We start from the raw sequence: 23,076 nt of genomic DNA, 5'->3' as shown, positions 1-23,076 counted from the left end.
AAAAAATATACAAAGCAATGAAGTTCCATGATGCTTTAGTCGTCCCCACGGTACAATAATACACATATTATATTCCAGGAATAGTGGGCATGTCCTAAGCGCAAGGCAAGTTTTCGAGGGAGCCGAATGGACGGCCGCAAAGTAATTTTGCTGCGAGGAGCAAGAGGCCTTACTCTCGAGTTGCGTGCACACATCATAAACTCATTGAAACCTCAATTCTGCCATTTTTCAGAGACGATGTTTGATGCCCTCGCATTCCCAAATCCTGACGCGGTGGTCACGGAAATCCTAACACATCGGCAAGTATCACCTGAACGCTGGTAAGTACCACCATTACGTAACTCTATGAAGGTTAATTACATAACACTTGTCTGTTATTGCTGATTTACTGCTACAGGTCATTCTAAGGTTACTTGCAATTTACTGGTATAGGAGCAGAAAAACATTTTACGCCTTCTTCGGATTGTTGTCCTCGCTCAACGCGAGCAACAGCTTTCAGCTGCAGGCGTAAAAGTTGAGTTTTACGTCCTTGGCGCAAAAAAATAATGTAATTTCGTGATGGCTTAATCGTCCCTGTGGTGCAAAAAATGCTGTTTGCGCCTTTGGCGTAAAACCCTTCCACGCCCTCGTCAGATTATCCAACAACTTTCAGCTGCGGGCGTAAAAGTCGGGTTTTACGCCCTTCGCGCAAAAATAGCGATTAGAGGTTGTTAGTTTGTTATTTTATGGTGAAGTAATTCCATTCCCTCTCAGCTTTAAACAATTTTCTTCGAACTTTCGATTCTGAGAATGATACATTTCCACAGTTGACTCGTCGTTTCTGCTCCTCAACACGCACCCATTCTGAATACCACACATGACATTTGCTTTTATCACTGCTCGTGTTGGCAATATCATTATCAAGGTTTTAGTAGCTTCATCCGTTCGCCTTCGGTATTTATCTTTCATTTGTAAAATTACACAGACTTTACGATTTTCGGTTAATAGTTTTATTGTGTTTTGGACCCGGCGGAGCTTACTTTATGACGCACCGTTTTGCATAAGCCTCTCGTATCTTGATGTAGCATAATCTGGTCCCATGAGCCGGAATCGGAGCTATCCATAAAGTGAAATTAAAACTCTCTCATACACGCAAATCGTTAAACATGCCCTCAAAATGCTTAGAGCGAATCTAGGAGGTTTTAATTACTCTCAAAGTTTTATGAGGGAGTAAAAAGGGATAAATATGGGCGGTACTCTGCAGAATATCAAGGTTTACTATCATGATGGCGGCAGCTTAAACCGTATAGCTGAGCTGATTATATCGCTGCTCGTAGCTGAATAGTTTAGCATTCGCATGAAATGAAGGGTGCTCGTACAACTGTAACTATTTCGCGATAAATTTCGAGTATTTGCTTAAATAGGGGATATTATTGGATATTATAAATTCGCTGAATCGTTCGGTCAACTTGTTTAGTTTTCCCTCGAAAAGCTGATACGGCTTTCCCGGAAAATTGTTCGTGGTTTAATGGAGCTTCGCCATTATTAAAGCTCCGACTGTTCTACCGCAGATATTTCGATTTCTTCAGGAGGCATAATATTTCACGTACTTAAGCCTCAAGATGTGCGGCTTGATGCATTTCTTCATGCCAACCGAATGCTTTATCAATAGATTTATATCTTCCTTTCAAAGGCGAGATATATTTTCCAGTCGGAGATTTTATGTTATCTGAGAAAACACTATACAAGACGAATTGAATTTTCCATATTTCAGATATTTGTTCAGTTATTTTTGTAATTCTAAAGCCGGGGAAATAGATATGGGCAGAGGCCCGAGCATTTTTATTTTCCAAAGTTGTCTGGAATATATTGAAAATTTGTTTGTTCCTTCGAAAAAAAGCGAACAAACGAGGGCAGGAAGCGGATGCTGGCCGTCAATAATTAAACCGGCAGTTCAAAGCGAAGAAATCGAGCCTTGGGCGTTGCTGTTAACATCTAAATGGGCCTAAATGGGTGTTATTTTGGACAATTTGACTATTAAATTTCCTACGTCACGGTCCTGGCCCCTCTAACTGCTCTAATAGCGCGGTTTTATGGTGCCAAACAAATTCTGTTGTTCCAGTACTATTAACATTTTAACAATCGGTTAATTACGACGGCCCAATACATTGTTTGGCTTCAATCCTAAATAGGCAATTTGCGATGGCCTAATTGTTAACTAATAAGCAATAACTGGGTAAATCCATCCATCCTGTCCGAAATGGAGGATATGATTTGGTGATTAATGATTATCGATATTAATAGATATTATTCCGCTATCGAAATAGAATAATATGCCATTCAGCTCCATGTGCCATGTACTAACATTATGGGCCCATTAATCATTCCCTCTATGACCATAATATTATTAGACATAATAGCCTATATATTTCCTCATAGCCTAGATAAACGGGTTCATTTTTTGATCAAGATCATGCCTGTTAGTTGGTGTTATGCACAACCCTAATAATAGAGCCTCCAAATGGCTTTGTCATGCATCAATCGAATAGCATTATCATGCAAACCATGTTCGAGGCTCAAGAGAATCTTATTCAACATCAACGAGGCAGAAACCATAATTTTTCCTCGATTCCAGTCGATTCCTCTTCTTCGAAACATAAACACTATACCGGGTGTCAGTCACGATCGCCATTATTCGTGAGCCGTAGATGTAACGCGGATAAGGCACAAAATTGCGAAATTATTGTTTGTTTCTCCGGTTGTTTAGATTGTAAATGTAATGCCCCAGGTAATAAATTAGTTGTAATTGTAACGTCTATAGCTTTGTCGAGATCTGAATTGCCGTATCGGTATCAGACGGGGCGATTGTAATCAAAGCTCCTAAAATAATTATGGTCGTGCAGCCACAATGGAATGGCGCCTGTTACTGTTGCCGTAATGGAGGCTTATAAATGGCTCCAAAATTCTGCAATTTTACTGCCCGGATGGGGTGTTTGGTAAATGGCACCTAAAATGTAAATCCAGGGGTAAGAGCTAACCCTATATGATAGATGAAGTCCCTCCCGAGCCTATGAGTGATATACGGTGAATTAGGTGAGTTGGTAAGGGCCTCTGTTGCGACCTGAGCTCTATTGTGGCCTTAAACTGATCTGATGCGTCGTTTTGTGTCCAATCTGTAGTAATTAATTCATTAGACAGTTTCGTCCTCTACACGACAGAGCCATGGGATTTTTAACACGACGTTTCAGGTTTTTATGACCATCCTCAGCTTGATTTTCCTAAGTTTGGATTTTTACACATTTTAATGCAGATCAGCTATATAGTATGCCGGCAAAGCTGGCGGTAATCGATCCTAAAAACACTTATAATAATAAGGGGACAATAATTTTAGAATTAATTTTTTATTTTAATGCTGAATTTTATTGAAAAGGTCAAAATCCGCAAAGTTACTACAGTGTAATCGATTTTTTTTCGAGATCTCAATGGGGAGCAGCGACGTTAAATAACCCTGTATTGTTTGAAAGAACAAATTTATTTTTGGGGAAACGCTAGCTACTACATTACAGTTAAGTTTACAGCGAACCTACTTACCTCCGTAACTTTTAGTTAGATAGCTGGTTAGTGGAGATGACATGAATTGAATTAGCTATGCATTTCGTGCTGCCCACAACAATGGATCTAGTATTAGTGATAAAAACTTTTAATCTCATATGGGGATGTCTTAACAAAAATCAATACTAACACCAAATGGAAAAGCTCGAAAAAAATAGTTGCAGGTTACCAGGAAAAAAATCGTTTTCCTGGAAGCTCCAACTTCATCGGGAGACCTATTAATCTATTTCATTTGTGCTGATGAAGCATTTCTATTCAATTTTCAATTATAGATAAGTTGGTAACTAGTTTCTGAACTTTTTCTTAATTTCCCCATATTCTCCATAGGCCGAAGTCGAACTTGAAGCGCCCTTATATTGACAATTGTATATGGAAAATTGCCAATTTAAGCCACTCTTAGAGACTTTAACTTCGGCTTTGGTCCACAGAGAATTCGGGGGAATGTTATGATTACGATCCTTTTCACGTTATCGAGAGCACGCAGTATGGTAGAGAAGGCTTTCGGGATTTTGGCGATAACGTGGCGAATTTTTTCGTGAACCCATCATAGAAAATTAATCTAAAGAAGTGCTGTTCTGTGTAAAAACTTGCTTATGTTTACAAAATGTCTAAATTGTGTCTAAACAAAACATATAGTTATCTGTAAACATTTTAGATAAACAAACCGAAAAAGAGGGAACAGCTAATTTTCTGGAATAATAGCTACACTTAGAAATCTGAGTTTACCCTCTTATTTTACCAACGACGCAACTATGTGGTTTCGTATGAATATAGTGAAAAAAACATAAACAAATTAAAGAATAAAAATTACGTTAATAATCACCATATTCTCTATTTATTTAAAAATTCTTTTGCACCCTCAGAAGTCTATTGCAGCAATTTTATCTTTAAAGATATGTAGTTCTTTCCCGTTGCGGTATTTCATTGAATTTTTCGGATAGTCGCAAAGCTATCGGATTTATATTGGAATTTTCTGAACGTGATGTTAAGGAAGTGTGAATTTTTTTAAAGGTTCAAAGATTTTGTCTTCATCTTTATGTACAGACGATTGAGGTGACTTTCTGGCAGTAGCGGTTTGTTAGATTTATTTTCTACATCTAAGTGCCTGTTACTTCTTGTCTTGCTAAACTGATTTTTCATATAGCTGTCTTTACTTCAACCGTTGGTTAAGCTTAATTTCGCATTGAAAAACGCTTCATCTGCCAGTTAGTTGTTACCTAACAGCTGTCGCTTCCTAAGTGCACATTGAAGAAACGTTCCTTAGTCACCTGTTAAAGAGAATAAAGTCCACGCAGAAGTAGTTGTTGACACGAGAGTAAGACATTACCCTATATATATATTGTCTATTTACATATTATGTAATTATGTATATATCACATCTTATATTACTCATAACTTTGTATGTTGTGGGTTTGTAAGTAATGGTGTCATATTTGGTCCCAAATCTATCAGTTTTTCCTTCTCCTAGCAGCCGAATCACTTAGAGTGCATGTGCTCCATCTTGACTCTGACATAAGTTTCCCCGGAGTTTCTTCATTTTTTCGCTATGTATTGTATAGGAAATTGGTTGGATGATGTAAATTTATAGTGCCCGAGTAACAGACTTCGAATGTTCTTTTATCGATAACCCAGAGTCCCATAATGGGGGCCTAACCATTATCAAGGATGTAAGCAAGTCTTCAACTATAGTTTCCGTTTTCTAAAACGTAATTGACGTAATTTTTTTAAACTTTAAACTATATGTATATAGACCGTCGCTTTTAATATTAGATTATACAGTGCACTTCCGTCAATTAGACGAACTACAATTTCCACGGTAATTAAATTAAAAATTAAATCAGAAATTTTATTCCAATAAAATCCTATCGCTATAAAATTTTCGTCGACGTATTGGAAGTAAAAATGCTACGAAGGTGTTACAAAAACGTAGCACTTGATTCATGAAATTCTCCTGCGAATATAACTCGTGCATCGAAAATTCTAGATAATTTAGACCACTGCGCATTCCTGCAATCTGAAGCAGCGAAAAGCACGAGTGCACTACGTGCACTCATACTTTTTCATCCCCAATTGCGTTCATGCGAGTAGTCCTAGAGTCCAATCGATCATTTTTAATGCTCTTCTGACATTACGTATCAATATTTTGAAAATTTCTACCTAAAGGCATGTGTTACGCCACTGCTTTCGCGAATGTCCGAGTAGTTCCGAGTTTCAGTTTTATGACGATACGTTGGTATTCATGGGCTTCAAAACCAGAGGCGTGTTTTGTGCGTGAAAAATGGTTTGCGCTTCAGTGGTGATGGAAAAATGCGCATTTTTGCCATGAAAAATTGGAAATACACATCCAGGACAAAAAGTACAACTTGGCTTCCCAAGTGCATTTTGGTGCCGCCCTTAGTGCGTCAGCGAGGGAAGTATGATTTATTCCTCTAATCACAATTTTTCCAGAAGAAAACTTTCACATTCTTATAGTGAAGTACTTTCGCCTGACTATAGTGTCTCTAGCCACCAGTAACGTCAAGAAATTTCATGACAAATCCAAGGGATTTTTTAACTGTTCCTTTTTTGGGATTTGTGCAGACCAACTGGGGCTCCATTTTAAAATTATTTTCGAAATATACAAAGTGTCCCAAATACTCGCATTTCTTCAAAGTTGCATTTTTTTAACAGGTTTCCTGTATATTATAACATTTTCGAATTCAATTATTAAAAAAAAATTAGATCTGAATGAGGCTTGTGGTATTTAACTCCAGCGGTTTTTAAAATAATTCAGTTTTTGTCAAAATTCAACATGCAATTTTCCATGCCATATTCAAGTGTTTAAAACAAATTTTTTTGAGGAAGCCAACAATGGACCAAATTTTGTACTGGAAATTGTACAGGGTGTTGTAAAAGTTGCTCTAAATTTGTACTACTTTTAACTGTTAGTAACTTCTTTAACTGAAATGGGACACCACCCGTTATGTTGTGATGCTATTAGACGCCGAATTTACTTATCTGCAGAATATCATTAGAGTCCCCTATACCTGGCTCTACCCATTTTCGCAAAATCACGCACTTGCAGAAAAATATCTAAATACACTGTTTCTATATTAGGCCGTATGAAACTGCCAAAATATCCATGGAATTTTGACCTTAAGTTACATTGCCGTAAACGTAAAACACGAGCGCTCTAAATAAATATGCAAAATGATTATGCAGTAACACAGGATCGACCTAAACCTTTCTACAGCGGCGATGCCACAAAGAAAATAGCTAAAAGTAACTGAGGAAATAATTGAAAAGGCTAAAAAACTGCGTTAACTCGTAACGAAAAGTGCACAAAATAAGTGACAAAGGAGCCCCAAATTAGCGCAAAAATCGGAATCATAGAAGTCCCTGATGTTTACTCTCTAATGATTGAAACATCAATAGTTGCAAACGGAATATTATTGTTCTTTTGCAGGATGTTCCGCCTTTGACCGATGCTTCTCTGCGTAATCTTGAGTTGAACCTTAATTGACCTCGGTGCCCCTGAATAGTATCGTCCACAGTTGCGATACAGAGTCATTAATTAAATTCAAATAAACGCTTCCTGACTGGGCAATTAATAGAGAAAATAGAATAAGCTGAAAACTAAGAAAGCCGCTTAATTGGCAAGTGTGCACTAAGCGAGTTCGATAATTATCGATGAGGAAGGATGATAGCAGACTATGCTAATGTCGTTAGCTAAACCATAAACAAACCGCGAAACTCGACATAATAGGTTATACATTAAACATGGGGCGTTTCGCTGTTTATTTGCATAAGATGTGGCGAACATCTTACACGGTGTTCATAAACTTAAACAGGGACGGCGCCAGCCTCGACCTACCTAAGGCCTTAAATCCTTCTTCCAGAGCCGGGCTACGCCACTGGCGGCGAGAAATAATTACACTAAATTGACACGATGCGATGAAAACGAGAAAAAAAAAATTAAAAATGAGACGGCAAACATTCACCGTTCCCGAGAAGTTGTTGTAAATTTAAATGAAGTCAGGTGGGAGCCGCACGGAAATCAAACTTCCAAATTTCAGAGCCATTTGCAAGTCGATGTAGTTATTGACTTAAATCTAAAGGCACATACTCGTGTATTCCGACCAGAGGTTGTCGCAAGGGACTCGATTAATGATAACCTGGTTTCGAGATGGGATGTTGCTATGTAGGAGAGTGCTGAGTTACGCGCTCCATGCATAGCTGAGAGCGGATTTAAAGAGAGCCGCCTTCGCCTTGAGTGGGGTCAAATTCAGAATTAAGGTTTTGGCCTGGAATGTGCCCTGCTGAGAATACATTTAGGGTGCGCACCAAGTGTGCACACTTGAAGAAATACACGGTTAAAATATGCAAACAGCAATGGTGGATAGAGGTGGAAATTCGGCCGGACAGGTGAGAGTCCGTTGTGATTTTTGCGGGATTCCTCAGAGGTTTCACGACAAAAAGTAAACCTTCACTGCATCGTACCTTCTAGGGTTCGAGTTCAAGGACCCTTTGGGAATTTTCCGGGTCGCCGACATGTGAACTATTTTGAAGCTTGAAATTGTTAATCTGATGCCCTTTGGCACACAAAATAAAAAAAGTCCGTGTTGTGGCGATCACACTAGATATTTGGGTATCTACTGAAAATGGTTTTCCTGAAACTGCGATAAAGCAGTTCGTTTTTACGATATCTTAATTCAAGGCGGTTCGATAGAGTTGTTACATCGTCCGCGTTAAATTTGAGGTTGTTCGTTAGTTGGATGAAGTACGTGCAAAAACTCTTAGCGTTTTCTTCAGTTTTCGTAGACGAGGAGCCCCCCCAAAACATTTTCAGCGAAGGTACATCTAAAAACATATCACAGTCAATTGGATTCTATCTACGTCAACCGTGATATCGTCTGGGGTCTTACGGTCCACTTCCTTTAAAATACTGACGTTTTCCGGGTCACTATAAAACCCAATTGTTTTGTTCGCTAACTTGGAACTTTAAACTGAGGAATTCTGCTTTTTTAATGCAGCCTGCCCGGGAGCTTTCCTGCTAGAAATAATGAAAACGTGTGTGTATCGAATGAAATGCTTTCGCCAATAAAAGAAACGATATCGATACGTGGCAGGAGCTAAACTGGAAAGCTGCCTCCAATTTTATTGTTCCATTTTTGTTCTAAAGCGAGGAGGAACAAGTGCACGGGGAAATTGGAAAACAGACAGAATGCAAGTCACCCCTATCTGCGGTAAAGTCGCCTTGATTTAAGTGACTGCTTAAATTACGTTAATTCGGGGGTTTTGCCTTGCTATTTGTTTCCTTGCCGGTTTGTTTGCATACAATTTTAAGCAGCAGGAAGTAAAATCGTACCTCGTTCCTGTTTTTTCTGCTGCCGGCAAAAAATATGCATCAGACTGAAAGGAGTGGAGTCATTGATCTGCAGTTGATTCAGATTCCATGCATGGTCTGGTAAACATGCAAAAGCTCTAATCAAAGCGTTTAATGAAATAAGAGATCTGCTTAACAATCAGGTTTGGACGAATGGATCCGACCTCTCATTTTTATTTCCCATGGGCGAGCACGCCGTATTTTTAGGTAATGGAAAACGAACATCCGAGCGCCAGAAGGCTATCGAAGTGTTTTATTTGAGGCACCATTGAAAGCTCCTATAAAAGGATTTTATTCGATTAGACAATTAGAGAAAAACATCTTGTTGAGGAGCGTTGATTGAGGTTTTGGAAATTTTGGAACGCCGAATGGTTGCAGTTTCGACATTGGAGGGCCGAAAGGGGACGAACACTGAAGAATAATATGAGCGAAAGCACGCGCACTCCCGTTGATTCGTAATAACGTAAAAGCACTCCAAATATATGTCCCTTATTTCCAACAATAAGAAGGAAACGGGAAGAAGGGAGAAATTGACAGGCTCAGAGCAATGAGAGAATATTTTGCAGCTTGGAGAGGAAGAGCGAAAAAAAACATGTGAATCCTGTCCTCTCGTAAACCAGCTGTATGAAATAAATTGGATAGTGGTGAAAACATCGAGGAAGAAGATAAAGGGTCACCTCCATATTTCTCGTGGAAATGGAATCGAATTTGACCCAAATTCTCAACGATAGAACGGTTACTCGCTATTGCTTCTGTCTCAAAAACTAATCGATAGATTTCGAATCTCAATATACCATTGAATGTAGTTTGGATAGGCCCTTAATTTGAAGTGTCACTTGACCCCTGTTTCAGTGGAAAGAAATCGGCCATTTGGCGCTACTAAAAAAAAAACAAACGTCAAAAGATAGCATTTTTTGTCCCGTTTAAATGTCGCTTTTCAGTTTAAAAAAAAAAATTTTGCGGCTTCTTTGATCATCAAATAAGCCTCAAAAATCACCTCCTCTACGTTCTCTAGCACGACCTCCTCCTTACACACTTGCGGATATTGCCTCTGCTTCACCGGCAGCTACCCGATACATTTGACAATTTTTTTCATCTCGATCCTCAGTACTGCCCTGTTGCGTATATTTTGCACGTAGTGATGTCCCTCTTAGTGTAAATTGTCGTGACCTCATTAAACCTAAAACATTCAGCTTTCTACGCGCTATTAACCAAAAGTGGCCGACGACCAAAACAATAAACTAAATCGCGGAAATAGATTGCGCGTAGGCAAAGCGGACTTATGCCTTATTCCATTCAGATCAATCTTGTTCCATTTAACGAAGCCTTCTCTTTAGGGAAAACAGTCAAGAAAGGTCAAAAAGTCATTTATTTAAATCCATCGAGGGCCCGATAAACGGCCTTATTAGGCGAAGCACATCTCAAAAACTCTCCTAAATAGTCACGACACAGAACACCGCTAGCTCTGTTCTCTGTGTCGACCAGCTGAAAATGTCGTGATCGGCATATTTATGTTTTTTCTTATGTCGTAATTTTGTACACTTTTTTTCTTTGAAAACCGTAACAATGAGGTTTCAGAGTAAATAGACTTCGTTTTTAGATGCAAGAGATTAGGAATCTTGCCTGCATCTGGTGCTCTTCGAGGAACTCCATCCATCAAAGTCATTAAGATACACCTAATTTCCATCAAAAAAGGCAAAACATCATCAAAAATCGGTGTCAAAAAGCACCAATCAATATGAGTTATCACCCATTTCACAAACGCAACTTAATATAAATGGACTTTCGTAGTTCCTCCTCGCTACTACTTAATAACTTACACATGTCGGAATGCAGTTCAACATCAATTAGTTACCAATATGGAATTGCGTTGCTTTTATGGCCGCCAGTCGTAAAAATGCCATTTGTGGCCACCCATTTAAGCTAAAATACAAAGTATTGTACATATTTCGACCATGAGCATTGCGGAAGAATGCTTGGGGTTTTACTGCTCCACAGAAGTGTCACATAAATATCGAGCTGCAATTTGGGTTTAGGGTTCAGTTTTTGGGATTATTAAAATGCCATGGAGTTTGGAGGGAAAAAGTTTCAATGATTAATTAAAATTCTGAATCCTGAAAGAATATAAATCGTTATTTTTTTGTCAGGAAATGTGGGGCGCCAATTAGGTGCCAAGTTTGCGACAATTAGACCGAATATTTTGTAAAACCATTTGTCATCATTAAAAAAATCATTACAGTAACTGGTAACTATTCAAAAATTCTCACGCTAACCCTCTATTTTTTAAAATAGCTCATACCTGATTCGAAGCTCCTCGTGGTCTGAAGTTATGGGCCCCTGGAGGTGCTCATAGAGCCTCACAGGCTTCACACTCAACTTTTCCATTAATACGACATAGGAAATAGATATGGAAGACAGCATTGGAACGGAGGAGGCTCCATGAGCTCCTGAGATGTCGAAAATTTGGAGGATCAAAAACCACTACTCCCATTTGTAAATTCGCAAAAAGTCGTTCAATTGCCATTTTGCTCAAGAGCTGTTTTTGTTACAAACGAGTTTTTGAAGGTGGTTGAAACACGAATTGAGGACAAGTGACTTCTGTGGTAGTTTTTGGACCAATAAAATTCTTCTATTTTTTTTTAAATCAACATTTGGATTTTCAGATTTAGAAAAAAGGATCAATGTCGCTGAGCGTTCCACTGCAGATTCAAAACTTTTCAACAGATTGCGGCCTCCAATCACGGGGAGCGATAACGTCCACACACACAAATATTTAAGAAAAAACTGAATTAATTTCTAATGGAGGTGGGCGATTATCTTGTTAAAAATATTTTATTGCAACAAGTGCTGAAGCCGTTAGTGATCTAGAGTCGACAATGGTCCTGATTACTGGTTTTATATGGATTTGCGTTTCATTGCCAGACTTAAGTTGTCGCATTCTATCCACGATTCTATCATTTTGGACACATACAAAGAGTTTTTATTTTCCAGGGAAATCGCTTTTCGACTGCTTGATGTTTCTGCCCCGTTTTGGGCCTGTTTGTTAACGTTGAGGGAAGTGTCGAAATTCATGAGCCACTGTTTTTGGCGCACGTCTTTCGTCATTTTTATTCAAATTGAGAATTTCTAGATGCTAGAATATGCTAACTTCAAGATAATATACAAAGAGGACCAAAATCTCGCATAAATCCGTTAAAAATTGAAGGAAATATTTTTCATGAAAATACTGGAACACCTCAAATATTACTTTTAATTGCGCATCTTTTGACGCAACACACATGTCTACAGGCTTACCCATGTAGTAGATAAATGTACTTTACGAAAATGAAAATAGTATACTTGTCTACTGCACGGGTAATCCTGTATATACGTCAAAAAATACATAACTAGAAACCGTACTTGATGCGTTCCAGCATTTCATGGAAAATATTTCCTAAATTTTTAACGAATTTAGGCGGGGCATTTGAGCCTGCCTATCTATGATTCCGAAGAGGACTTCATCAAAAGACATTTGAACTTTTCCTGCGCTTTCATATCCTTAATTTCGATGGTGAGATAAGTTAAACCTCTCGCTTGTAGGTTTTTATCTCATCTCGATTCTTGTACGTGATGGCGGCGGCCTTCGCCGAAGCACTCATTAAAGCTAAACTTTCTTTAAGGAAAAATTAAGATATAATTGATGCAGGACTTCATATGGCACCTGGGTATATTCATGGATTGTTAAATTTTGGAGTTTCCCGGTGATTCTTAATATTCCCTTATGGACGAGCCGCCAGCAAAAATTGCTGTTTAGTTTCAATAAAGCTTTCGGTCGATTTGCGGTTGTCATTAAAGTTTTAATGCAGACCCTCGTTAAGCAGGAAACGTTGGTCAGAAAATTGCAAGACACCGCTAATCTAAAGAAATAAGCAAGAACTTGAAGTTTTGCAGCATAAAGCTCAGTGTTATCAGCTTAAATAATATTGTTACCACTAAAAGTACTTAGAAGGGCACGTTTAAAGCAGTTAGGACCAACATTGTAACAATTTCACGACTACCATATCCTTTCTCCGACGTACGACTAACGATTTTTAGCTGGGAGCACATAATTTTTCATATCTGATTAATCGTGGTATCGCATGCTCGGACTCTATAGCCCTCAACTGCCAGATTAAAACTGACCTTATAAGTTTGTCTGCAATTCTCGGACGATATTTCCATGGCCCGATAAAACAAAGTGGCCATTTTTAATTAATAATTAAGACACAATGGGACAAGTTTCAGCCATAAACCATTTTTAAAATATGACGATATCGCACGACATGGAGTTGTTCTCGTTTTGCAATGCAGTAACGATGGAAATGCATGTTTGTGGCAGTTTGCCTTCAGTGAGGTCAAGCACCAGGACTGTTGCGCAACCTGGAAGCACTTATCTGCAAATTTTAGACGTCGCTTTTTATTCTAATCAAAAATGGATCTGGTTGCCATAAAGTAGACGACCAACAGAAACAATTTTGCTTTATCACGCTTTCTGGTCGACATAATAATATAAGGAGCGACCGTTGGCAATAGAAACTTACAGTGGTCGGTAATTTATGCTGACGGTCAATTTCGTAAGCGAGATCGTTTTAAAAATGATGATTAACGAGATCTTGTCTAAGGTAGTAATACAGTAGTTAGATCGGCAGATATCTCGCAGAATGTATTAACAACCTTCGAAGAATAGAGTCGTTAAATTGTCTGTAATTTTTTCCGGGGGTCCCGCGTAGGTTAAATTATAGTACCTGCCCAACTGACGGAGCCAGAGAGTATAATGGGATATGGGCTGATTGGGACCTTGATGGAGTACAGTTAGAGACGTACCCATTAGAAACCCGTGGTTTGATTAGATGCAATTGGGAAATTGCAGCGGCTCAATTGCTATCAAGGGAACGATTCTTCATTTATATGTTTAATTTGCGGAAGAGACCACGTGCAACCATTTTATTTTCATTAGAGCTTGTTGGCCTTACGGAACACACATTTCAAAGGACCCTGCAGTTCCACCAACCAACTCGAGACAATCTTGCTTGCATGATCCCTTCCGCGTCATTCCTCTGCGATCGATGAATGTTAGATGCAAATCTCTGCCTCTATCCACTTTCGCATTAAAACTTTTATGGTAAAAATACACGAGCGACCCTCTCTCTTTGAACTGTTTCATTTGAATACTCTTTTTGGACACCGTATATGAGAATAGAGTCAGACGAAAGACCTTCAAGTTGTTCTTCAATTATCTAGGTTCCATCATGTATTTTTGACAATTTTCTTTCGGTGCGTCAATGCTAATAATTGTGCTGATTCGGAGATGAACTGAGGTGTGGGTGTCCAAATATTATTTTAGCCGTGATGATAAATGGCAAAGAGACCTCGAGACTGCGTGATCCCTGCGTGTCTCTCGACGAGGCCTATCCTCCAAGTGTTATTTCGTCGAGACTACCGTTAACAGGGGACTGAAACTAAATGTTATACCAACCACCATCAGTTGTAGGTTCCATTGACAAGTCCCTGTCTGAAAAAGCATCAAATTTAATGCGCCATAAATCCGAATCCCGCACAGTAACAAACTACCGTTCTGAACCCAACCCCAATACATCATCACCGAGAAAACACGACTTATTTAAATAAGATTTATTTTAATATATTTTTTATCACTTTTTCAACGGACTTTGACAAATCGCATTTTTTCTTCTGCTCGAAAATACACCCCCTGTTTGGATCGGCTTTTGATTTATTTATGGCCGTTCGGCGGAATAATACATTTCGGAATTTTTATGAGGACATTAACAATTTAGTTCTAGTAATCTGCGGTTTTCCACCCGAAAATGTTTTATTGGCCAGCAAGCCTGAATGGATCGTCCGCCCACTGGATTAATCATTTTTATTTACTGGTTTGTTGCATTTTAATCTGCAGCTTAATAAGCTACTTTTGTTGAATAGTCCTTGCTTAAAACACGAGCTGACCTAAATCGATTCAAAGTGCAACGTTTAGTCCAAAGAACAATAATTAAAAATACAAATTTAATCTGCACAGTTAAGCACACGGAACCGGGAACAAAGGATATTTCACCTGTTTCCCTGATAACAGTTTTATGCAAGCAAGGTTTTTAGTGAAAAAAAGCAAAAAGCAAACACTTCTTTCGTGCTCAGGGTAAATTACCCGTTAGGAATTTGTTTAAAAATGTATATGTCGAAAAGGCGGATACTTAGAGGAAAAATGAGAAATTCGGCCATGGTGGCTTTAGAGACCCTTGCTTTGTCTTCAATACTACGAGCATTTTAAATTTTTAACTACGAAAGCGTCGACACTCCAGAATATATTTCCAAGTTGGATATGTTATCTCTCTTCACTCCATATAAGGCCTAAAGGTGATTTCCCATTCGAGAACATGTAACTGACGTGCCAATGACGGTGCCCTCGAGATCGTAATTCGGCACAGCAACAAATTCCTCAATGTCCCTCTATATTCCTCTATCTTGTGAGGGGTACTCAACGCGCTGCGTCAAGGCTCGAACCTTAAAACCCTCCATAATTCAAAGTTCAAAGAATTTTTTACTCTGGACATTCTCGTATTGAAACTTGAATCGGCTACTGCCTAATCCAGCGGATATAGAGCTCATTCGTGAGAACGACATAAATCTCTTAAATGGAGAATGCCAGGTGATCTGTCAGGTTGTATTTTGTTCGACCCTCATAGATGAAATACACAGGTGTTGCCTCCTTCATTTAGATTTACAGGAACTCGAATGAGCTCTTTCTTTCGCCCATATTTTCGTTGAATCTTATTGGAGGGGTACGAGGCTAGTCCTAGAAGTGCCCGACCTGACATATAGATGGCGATTTTTTTGTAAAAACTTTGCCCATATCAAAAAGCTACAATTTGGGAGATCCTACGTTGATTTGGACTCGTTTTCGAGCAGTTTTCAGTGAACCTCTTTGAGGGCTTTGTGAACATTAAAAAAATTGATCATCGGTACGTGATTCAATACTTTCATTTCAAACGTCTTAGTCCATCCAACATCAAAGCGGAGTTATATTCTCTTCTGAGGAATTTGTTCCTTCGTTGACAACTGTAAAATATCGAAACGTAGAGTTTAAACACGGCTGCCAAGACGAATTCAGTAGTGATCGACCCGATGGCGCTCCAGATCTAACCACTCTAGATTTTGTGGCGAAAATTCACAAAACTATAATAAAAAATGGGCACTTAAAAAATGACTGCACATCGCATTTTGACTTAACAATTGGATATAAGAAAGAGGTGCTCAAAATAGGTGTTGCGATTGCTCACAATTGATCAAAAACAGCGCAGTGAGGATGTTTCAATGAAGTATTTGGCAAAGCTTAGTGGCAATAAAACCGAGTTTTTACGTCGATCCATAACGATGGATGAAACCTGGGTACTTCATTTCACATCTGAGACGAACGAGCACTCCAAACAATAGATTCAAAGGAGAAAGTCGGCTCCTAAGAAGGTGAACAACATTCCATATTCGGGAAAGGTGAAGGCGTCAGTTTTTTCGGATGCCCGTGGGATAATTTTTATTGACTATCTCCCTAAGGGAAAAACCAACAAACGAAGAATATTATAAAAAATTATTCCAGCGTTTGAGCGAAAAAATTAGGAAAAAGCGACCACGTTTGGCGAAAAAGAAAGTCTTGTTTGATCAAGAAAACGCACCAGTTCACACTTCCGCCATAGCGATGCCCAAAATCATCAACTTAGTTTCTAATATTCTCCTCACCCATTCTATCCGCCAGATTTAGCCCCTTCAGATTATCTTCTGTTTCCAAATTTGAAAAAATGACTTGGTGGAAAGAGATTTTCCAATAAAGAGATGGAGTCCGAGCTTGATACTCATTTTCAAGCATTCAAAGCTTCTTATTATAAATGGGGTATAGAACATTGCTGGCAAAAATGTGTCCGTTTCACATGAAACTATTGTTGAAAAATAATGTAATATACTGCGTGACATACAAAAGAGAACACCCCGTAAAAATGATTTTGTTTAAATAATTTTTGGTGTGCACGTTTCTTACGTTGAAACAAATACTTCATTAAAAAATTAAACATTCAATTGTTTAAAATAAAAAAATATATATAATTTTTCGGTTCTCCGCGGTGTTTTATACATTCCTGTACACGTCTAGGCATGGATCTAATGAAGTGATTGATGTACCCCTGAGGGATCTCATTCCAGGCCAATTTCACAGCATGACATAGCGCCGCTAGGGTTTCTGGGGTATGGGGTAAATTATGCAACCTTCCACCTACGATATCTTGTCCATGTTCAATCGGTGAGAGGCCTGGAGATCGAGGTGGCCAAAGTAGCAAATCCATCGCATTTTGTTGAAATAAGTCCATAGTCACTTTAGCCACATATGGTTGCATATTGATTTGCTGGAAACCTGAATTAACAAGTGTTTCCAGATAAGACACGAGATGAGGATGCAGAATTTTTTGGGTAGATCGTTGGGCTGTCATACTGCTTCTAATGAAAATTAATGGTGACTTGGTATCATGTGCAGTAGCACCCCAAACCGTTACCCCAACAGTCTGATACAAATGTCATTTTGTTTGTAAAATGAGGATACTGTCTTTCACACCGTTTTCTTCCTACTCTTGCCAAGGTATCATGCATACCCAAATAGAATCTGGATTTGTCATTAAACACAATATTATTTCATTTCAAATTCCAATGTATCCGTTCTCTACACTACTGCAGTTGATTTTGACGATGATTTAAGGTGAGGGGTAACACAAGATGAGGATGTCAGGAAATCAGTGCAAAACTTCTTTTCGACGTTAAATGGTTCGAATCCCAATGGGTCTTCCACACTCAGCAAATGATTGCTTTGACAGCGTCTTCGACGAGAGGAACCTATCTCTCAGGGCCATAATTTGAAGGTGGCGATCTTGGCGTCCTGTAGTTCCTCGAAATCGTTCAATACTTCTGCCTGTTCGCCCTTCTTGGAATCATGCCAGTATAGTGTTTACACTACGGTTCAATCTAGTGGCGATTTCCCTAAATGACCGACCGGCCTCCAGTAGCCCCGTTATTCGAAGTCTTTCAAACTCCCCCAATTGATGAAAGTTTCGCTGAATTCTGCGTCTGGACAATTTGATTAATCTAAAATCACTTTCTAAACACGCTATACACCAATAAATGATATTTTGCAGTCATATTGTTGATGTTTTATTGTAATTTTTATAATTAAAAAAAGACCTAAAATTCCTGAAAACTCGTAAATACATTGATAAATATTGCTGAAAATTTAATCGTTTTTTGCTTTCCCACAAACACACATACCGAAAATGTTTTGAATAAAACTATTTTTACGGGATGTTCTCTTGTGTGTGTCACGCAGTGCGTTTACAAAATTTCTTTGCTCTTTAATTGTTACTCAAGGGCACTTCTGGAACTATCCTCCTACACAGTCTGTTCCAAATCAAGAGGTGTCAGTTCGCGTTAGAGTGCCGAATCAAAGGAAGTTGCTCAGAGTTATCGTCGGATTCCCACGGGACCTGGCAGGAATTCCAATAAATACCCAACTTTCGGACTATACGAGATCCGCGAATGCCTCCAAAGGACGTCATCTTCGTCCCCTAAAGAGAAACCACATCTTCGATTTAACATTCGGCGGGTTTCGAACGAAAAGTGTTCTCAAACCAAGTCACCGACGCACGCAATCAATAATACCATTTCTATGTCTAAGCGCTATAAAGGACAACTTTTGATTCCACCTATGGTAAATTATGTAGCGTTTGCGTACTGGGTGGATCCTGGACGGTGATTTGGGTAAGAGGACATGCCATATTTCCTCACTACACGTACAAATTGATGTTGAATGTAGGGCACATACAAATTGAATGATAAATTGTCTGCCTAGCGTAATATTAGATAAATCCGATCAAGGCACATAAAATTTTCGTGCCTACTAAATAGCACCATCACGCGATACTTTAATAAGCTAAAACGATCCAGTCGTATTTCTGTTGGCAAATCCCATAAAAAACCAATTACCACTGACAAAGTAAGTATTTTTTAATAATATCGATTCCATTATATCGGTGTTATCGTAAAAATTGACTGACATACAACAAGCGCGTGGCCCGCAGATCACCATCTGCCCGTTATCATTTTCATAAAGATGTCTTTATAAAAACGTTGGTTCAGCTTTTCGATTATGTATTTAATAAACATTGGCAAGTGTTTTATAAACATATGGTTTACATACATTGTAGGGTTTGATGTGATTTCGCAGTGGCGTTTCTCGGCGAGACCACCGAGGCTTAATGTGTGGGCATGTTTTACTGTCAAATCATAAGATCAAGATCCTCGGTAACCTACGGCCACGATTCGCTAGTAATTTAGCCTTAAATATTCAAGATCAGATCGGGATTAGTGCTAAACGCACTGAGACGCAATTATCGAAGACGTAAATTTAAAAATCTATCCACATGAATTTGACATTTATTCAAAATGAGTCGAGCAAACGAGGAGATATGTTGCAATTATCAATTTTTAATTTCCCTCGGCTTGAGCACAAAGTGAATATTTAATAAGTTTTCAGCATTTTTAGGTGTTTTGCAAGAATCTCATCGCTTTGCTCGTGAAAACACCTACGGCCCGCGAGCCCAATATGGCCGTACCATAATCTTGTTTAATCCGATTTACGGTGGAAATTTTACAATTATATAAGCTGTTTTATTGACGCGAGAGGTTAACAATTCAGCGCAAGAATTTCGCTATAATTTATACACAAAGTTTCTCGACAAATTCGCTAAAGCGCTCTTCTTCGGAAAAAGAAAGAATTAACATCAGAGATCCACAAAAGACAAACTTCAGAGGCGCATTTGAAAAGTTTTTTAATTTAATAAAAATGGCATCCAGAACTGGGTCGAGCTTTAATATTTTTGCGGGTAATGGCCACTAAAAACAATAACCGGCGAAGGTCGAGCTTTTAGTTTAGCTGAGCAAACATCTATTAGCACTTTGGCTAAGAGTATTAAAACCTTAAGGGTTTTAGCGAATTGGGAAATTGAAAGCGTGCACAGAAACCCTTCGAAGAATGTGTATTTAGAAGGTTAAAATAACTTGGACAAGAACTTTCCTCTATTACAGGGATTTAAAAAATATGGACAACTTTTACAGTCCATTTATTCGAGAAGTGGCTTCCGTAAACTTTTCTAATCCATTAGTGAGAAGAGCAAGGGAATTGCCGCTAAACAGTGTCTCGGCATTAAATCCCGAACAATGCATTTAATTCGGAAACGGTGCAGCTGACATAGGGAGAGTAAAAGTCGCATGTAGGTACATAAAGTGGCGTCATTCGCAGTAATTGCAGGAGTTGTAAAAATTAACGACAGGAAACGCGCTCGGAACGTGAGCAATTGAATGTGACCATCCGATGCAGTCAAATGGAGAGAGCAGCTCAGTCAGAAATACTCATCCCATAACCGAAACGAATGTCCCAAAGATTTAATGCCCAAACTACATTTCGGCTCTATGCCCTCATAAAGGCCACTTACGTGCTATTTGCGCTACAACGTTCACCTATTGCAGATCAGAGTAATGGGACTGCGTCTGCTTTCGGAAATTAAATCGTTGTTGTATTAGGTTTATTTACTACGTAGAAGGGTATAAAACAACCACAAAGTTTGTTGCCCCGCAACATCTACCCGAACACATCCAACTGCTCAATCCTGCTCATTTCATCCGAACACTCTGGAGACCTTTTGAGTCACGGCGAAAATTCCGTGGGAAGTTCTTCCTTTTATTTTTTTAAAGTAACACACCAGCAGGAGTTGTGGGCGTAATGGAGTTGCGCCCTTTAGTAAGGGTGCGGTCGAACACCCTTGTTAACGTTTCGATGAAGTAGTTGCGAGCCTAAAATCTAGCGACTGCAGCGTTATTGTGGTGGAAAATAGGGGCGATTCGACTTGAAAACGGTGCTTCGATAGAGTTGAAAGTGAGTAGGTATCGTCTTGCTCGTGATTATAGAATTCCGGAACAGAATAATAAGGGCGTTTTTCCATGCAGAACTGGCATTATACGGATCAGAGAATTTTTAGTTTTAAACGGTCTGCAAGCTGAAAGGAACACGTTTACTTTTTGACCCACTCAAATCCTCACTTTTCAGCTCAACTCAGAAACCCTTTAAAATTTGAGACTTGAGTCTTAACACAGTAACATAGATAAAAACATAGCGAAGCATCGCCCCTCGCTGGGTACTTCGATGTTCACCTCGCCAACCACCTCCCCAAGAATTAAACGTCATCGTTTATCGTAGCTCATTTGTCTAGTTTCTTACAACCACAGAGGTAGTGAAAATGTCGTCCGATTCAGATAGTGATAGCGACACGGCAAACACCTTGATATGATGGCTATTATTGATTGTTCTTTGTTTATGTGAAATTTGACGTGGGCCCTCAAGAAGCGCCCCCATGTTCCGCTTCTCTACCCTCAACGTACATTAGATGCTTTTATCGGACCGAACATATGGAGGACTGCTGATTAAACGCAACGTGCGCTGTTGCCGTACGGAAGGAGCGGAGGGTTGCGAGAACCAATCACAGAGCAAGTTTCAAGCACTTCGCTGCTGTGAGGGGCGAGGTGCGACGCTCAGTAAACAACTTTAGCTGATTCATCATCGCTGGACGGTGCAAGTGAACGTCGAGGTGTCAGGCGAGGTGCGACTCCCCATGTCCTTACCCTTCACTATGTTTCTATCTTAAGGGTAAATACAGAGCGAAGCATCGGGTGACTGGAAAGCACCTTCCAGCCCTTGTTATATTGCACTTTTGCCAAGCTTGACCAAGATTAGGGAACACCGTACGCGTAAGACTGAAGGTTTCAAAGCTGAAGTGGGGGCGTTCCAGTGGACAAAACTAATTATTTTTTGTCCTGGAATGTGCGTTATCAGTTCAAATCTGCGCTCAATATTAATTACTATAATCCTTTAGTAATTGAAAAGTGAGTATGTGACAGGCTCAAGAGACTAGGATTTGATTTGTTGACTTGAAAATGTGAGGGTATTTTCAGTTGATACTCTCTAGTGAAATAATAATTCTCTTCGGGTGGAAAAACGTCTCTAATTAGAGTTGAACAGTAAGGAAACTTGAATTGAGGATACTACGTTTTTAAATTTGAAGAGAATTTCTGTACGCGGATTGGCAAAACGAAGATGGAAATGGGAAAACGAGATAATTGGAGTTTAAATGTGAGGAAAATTGGAGATTATAATACTTAGTTTTCAGTGAGGAAAGCGAGGAATTTGAAACTTAAAATCCTATTTTAAAGTACAGTTGAGAAGTGCGAGTATTTGTAATTTTAAATGAGAAGTCAGAGTCTTAAGGTTGAAAAATAAACTTAACTGCAATTGAAAATTGAAGTTAATTGAATATGCGGTGGGGATTTCGTTTTTCGGAGCTTGAAAGCTGTCGTGGCACGTACCACTGTCAGGTACTTTTTCAAATCGCAAATTTTCAAGTTATCGAAACTTAAAAGCTCACTTCACGATCTCACCTTTCGATGTGCTGGGACATATTTATACTGGCATTGGAGGATTGTTTTGAGAATGCGATTAATACCGGTAGAAACATTGAAGATCCCAAAATCGATACATCATACTCATTTTGTCATCTAAAGTAGGATCTCTTCGTTGCATAAACACTCAACTTAAGTAATGCCATTATGCTAATGGTTATATTTAGTCTCTTTGAAGTTGCAGTCGCTATGTTTCGCTTGCGTTTTAGATAAACATCGATCCCTACAACTCCTTTTCATGGTTCTATTGATTAAGGTTGACACGTTTCTTTTAACTTCAACCAGATATCCGTTTTCAGCATCTAATTTTAAAAATAAACAGCGTTCGGTCTCATTTTCATCGATTGCACACTAATAACGACGTATCTCTCTCGTTTGTTTGTGTTTGTTGTTCCAGGGGATTCCGTAACTTTACTTTTGAAGCGGCTGAAGGAAGTTTTATGTTTTTATTTTTATTGCAGCTACATATGTCTGCACATCCACGGAAATGAAAAGAGTATTTTTGAAGCCCTTTCGTCGGTTTTCTCTGTCGAAGGAGTTTTATTTCTAGT

General features: G+C 39.0%; 1 protein-coding gene across 1 annotated transcript in view; it reads left to right on the top strand.

The window, feature by feature from the left end:
* The first annotated feature begins 232 nt into the window (after window positions 1-232).
* LOC136341585 (leukotriene A-4 hydrolase) overlaps window positions 233-23,076 on the top strand; it is a 289,106-nt gene continuing 266,262 nt past the window's right edge. The window contains exon 1 of the mRNA XM_066286717.1: window positions 233-320. Coding sequence (XP_066142814.1) covers window positions 238-320 — 83 coding nt within the window. The 5' untranslated portion in view covers window positions 233-237. The remainder of the gene's footprint in view (window positions 321-23,076) is intronic.

Source organism: Euwallacea fornicatus, chromosome 10, assembly GCF_040115645.1.
Source record: "Euwallacea fornicatus isolate EFF26 chromosome 10, ASM4011564v1, whole genome shotgun sequence".
NCBI lineage: Eukaryota > Metazoa > Arthropoda > Insecta > Coleoptera > Curculionidae > Euwallacea > Euwallacea fornicatus.
Note: the sequence above shows the minus strand (reverse complement) of the source record. Positions and strands in the feature narration are given on the sequence as shown.